General features: G+C 69.8%; 1 protein-coding gene across 1 annotated transcript in view; it reads right to left on the bottom strand.

Moving 5' to 3' along the window:
• Nucleotides 1-107: 107 nt before the first annotated feature.
• SBK3 (SH3 domain binding kinase family, member 3) overlaps nucleotides 108-569 on the bottom strand; it is a 4,393-nt gene continuing 3,931 nt past the window's right edge. The window contains exon 6 of the mRNA XM_010850309.1: nucleotides 108-566. Within this exon, the coding sequence (XP_010848611.1) occupies nucleotides 153-566 (414 nt within the window). The 3' untranslated portion in view covers nucleotides 108-152. The remainder of the gene's footprint in view (nucleotides 567-569) is intronic.

Raw genomic sequence — 569 nt, 5'->3', positions numbered from 1 at the left:
AGCTCAGCCTTCGGTTGTGAAAGGCGCAGGGCGCTCTCCGTTCTCCCAGGGCGCAGCGGTCTCTCCGCGCAGGTGGCCGTGGTGGCTGGGGACAGGGCCTCTGGGGGCGGGGCCTCTGGCCCGGGCTCCAGCCACCTGTCCCGGTCACCTGGTCAGGGCTCTCCCGCATCTGTGCCTGTCCTCCCCCCGCTGTCACCGTCCTCCTCCTCTGACCACTCTTCTAAGCTTGCTCCGCCCTCCTCCTCCTCCTCCTCCTCCCCCCCGCCCTCGCTGGACATGCTCCCCAAGCCCCCAGCTCTCTCTTTGTTCCCCTTTAACCCCCAGTCATCTCCCAGGAAGTCCAGGACGACCAGCGGGGGGCTCCTGGTCTCAGGATCCAGATCCAGGAGCCCCTGGAACAGGGCCAGAGCCGGGGGCGCAAACTGGTCCCAGGGGGGTGGCGGCCGGGGCGGCTGGGGCCTGGCGGTCATCCACCCCGCAAAGACCTCGAACTCGGGGTCAGGGGCCAGCGCCACGTCCCAGGGGAAGCAGGCGGTGGCCGCGCAGAAGAGAAGCACACCGAGCCCCCA

This window comes from Bison bison, unplaced genomic scaffold, assembly GCF_000754665.1.
Source record: "Bison bison bison isolate TAMUID 2011002044 unplaced genomic scaffold, Bison_UMD1.0 scf7180017851244, whole genome shotgun sequence".
Classification (NCBI taxonomy): Eukaryota; Metazoa; Chordata; class Mammalia; order Artiodactyla; family Bovidae; genus Bison; species Bison bison.
The sequence above is the reverse complement of the archived record's forward strand: the minus strand, read 5'-3'. Positions and strand labels throughout refer to the sequence as shown.